The sequence below is a fragment of the Blastomyces dermatitidis genome (assembly GCF_000003525.1).
Source record: "Blastomyces dermatitidis ER-3 genomic scaffold supercont1.2, whole genome shotgun sequence".
NCBI classification, from domain to species: Eukaryota; Fungi; Ascomycota; class Eurotiomycetes; order Onygenales; family Ajellomycetaceae; genus Blastomyces; species Blastomyces dermatitidis.
In genome coordinates, this window is record NW_025544775.1 from 2,765,607 (window position 1) to 2,767,554 (window position 1,948).

At 34.9% G+C, this 1,948-nt stretch overlaps 1 protein-coding gene across 1 annotated transcript; it reads left to right on the plus strand.

The window, feature by feature from the left end:
- Positions 1-1,282: 1,282 nt before the first annotated feature.
- On the plus strand, positions 1,283-1,555 carry BDCG_16405 (uncharacterized protein; the record flags this gene model as incomplete). The annotated part of the gene is made up of 1 exon (XM_045425646.1): positions 1,283-1,555. The coding sequence occupies one exon, from the start codon at positions 1,283-1,285 to the stop codon at positions 1,553-1,555; it is 273 nt and encodes a 90-aa protein (XP_045279702.1).
- Between the last annotated feature and the right edge of the window lie 393 nt (positions 1,556-1,948).

The window sequence follows — 1,948 nt, forward strand, 5'->3', positions numbered from 1 at the left end:
CTGTCTCAGCTGAATAATATCAAGATCAAGAGTGATACTGAATATCTTGTGAAGAAAATATTGAATAAGTAAACACATTACAGCAAGCTTCAATATCTTGTTAAATAAGAAGATTATTCATTATCAGAGAATTCATGAGAATCACTTGAGTATTTGAAAAATGCTGAGAAAGAGATTACAATCTATGAGATGACTAGTAGAGACTGCTCTGTTACATGTCAGAGACATTGAATAAGAAATACTACTTAAGACTTCTCATTTTTCTTAAAGGATTTTTTTAGAGATAATCTCATAGTGATGAGCTGATGTCTTGTAAGCTCTGTAGTACTCTTCTTCTATTTTCTCTCAAAGAGTTTTTAGAAGTTTAATAAGACTATACAAGTGTAAAATTCCTGAAGCAGTTAGAGAAAAGAGATATTGAAAACTAATAAAAAAGATTAATATTATCAATCTGCAGGTCACTGCTATTCTAATAGAGTCACAGCTCACTGAAAAAGTAAAAAGAAGGATCAGAGTCTACTCATCAATAATCACACTCTCATCAAACTCATTCTTCACTGTTGAAGTCTTCAGCACTGATATCTTTGTCTGCTGAGAAGTTAGTACTGTGATACTGCAGAGAAGTATGCTGCAGAAGAGTATAAGAGATGCTAAAAGTATCAACTTATTAACTTATAAAGTATCTCAGTTATCTGTTTCAACTGAAGTGAGATTCTCTTCAATCAGTAATTGATCTCTGTGACACTTTCAACAGTAATATTAACTGATCTCTTCTTAAGATCAGTCATTCTGAGATGTTTTTTTATCTTAAAGATTCATACTTTCATCTTCTTTTACAGATAAGTAAGAGGAATCTTCTCAGTCTTGATGAAATCTATCAATGCTTGAAGCTCTGAGATTCTCACTCTGTACTACTTGAGTATCTAGACTTCTTGTCAGAACTGACATGATATCTTTCTGTGAGATGATACTTACAGAGAGACAGAAGTTGTTGTTGCAGATATAACAGAAATAATAGAAGTGAGAAAAGAAATGAGTATATAAAATCCCTCTCTTCTTCAGCTGCTTAGTACAGCACAGATAAGTAGTAGTACTGATCAGAGACTGTATCAGAGCCTTCTTATAGAAAGAAGATAAAGAAATCACAGAACTCTGCAGACTCAACTCAGCAGTATTCTGAGCAGGGCTTGAGTGTACTGTGAGAGAGAAACTATGAATTGAGCTTCTCAGAGTCACTGTCTTCAGAATCAAGCTCTTTCTGGGTTCCTCTTCAAATGATCACATGGGGTCATATGTCACTGTATTGACTGGGAGGGGGGGCAGCGTTGCAACAGCGGTGAGAGAAGTGAGAGACAGACTGAACACAGATGAACTGACTAGCAGAAGAGACAACACCTCACTGCAAGGCACAGTGACTACTGCCACAGCTGCAAAAGAAGTAGAAGAAGAAGAAGATGTGATAATGAGAGCAGTGCTCTCACAGCTCATTGACACTGCTGTCTTCACCTTTAATCTGACTTTCTTGACAGTCACAGAGGCCACTGCTGCATCATGAAGACATTTGTTACTCACTAGAAAACATCAGAATAAGCTCTTGATTGTTCTTCAAGAATGATACTTTCATACACTCACTATTGCAATTAAGAAGAGGGAAAGAAAAATGTTTCACAGAGAGAAGATCTTTTTGAAAAATCCTGTCACTACTGTTAGCTTTGTCTCTAAAATACATCACTTTTGCAGAGAATTTTATATATAGAATGAAATATGTTGAGAGATCTGCAAGTCACTTATTAACTACATTTTTCACATTTTAAATTAATATATAAGAAACTCACTTATCACACATTTGATTTGAACAATGATGAGAAAAGAAAGATCTACACAGTCAGCAGAAAAACTTATCTATTTCTTTATATCACACACAGCACATACACTGTCAATCAGTTGA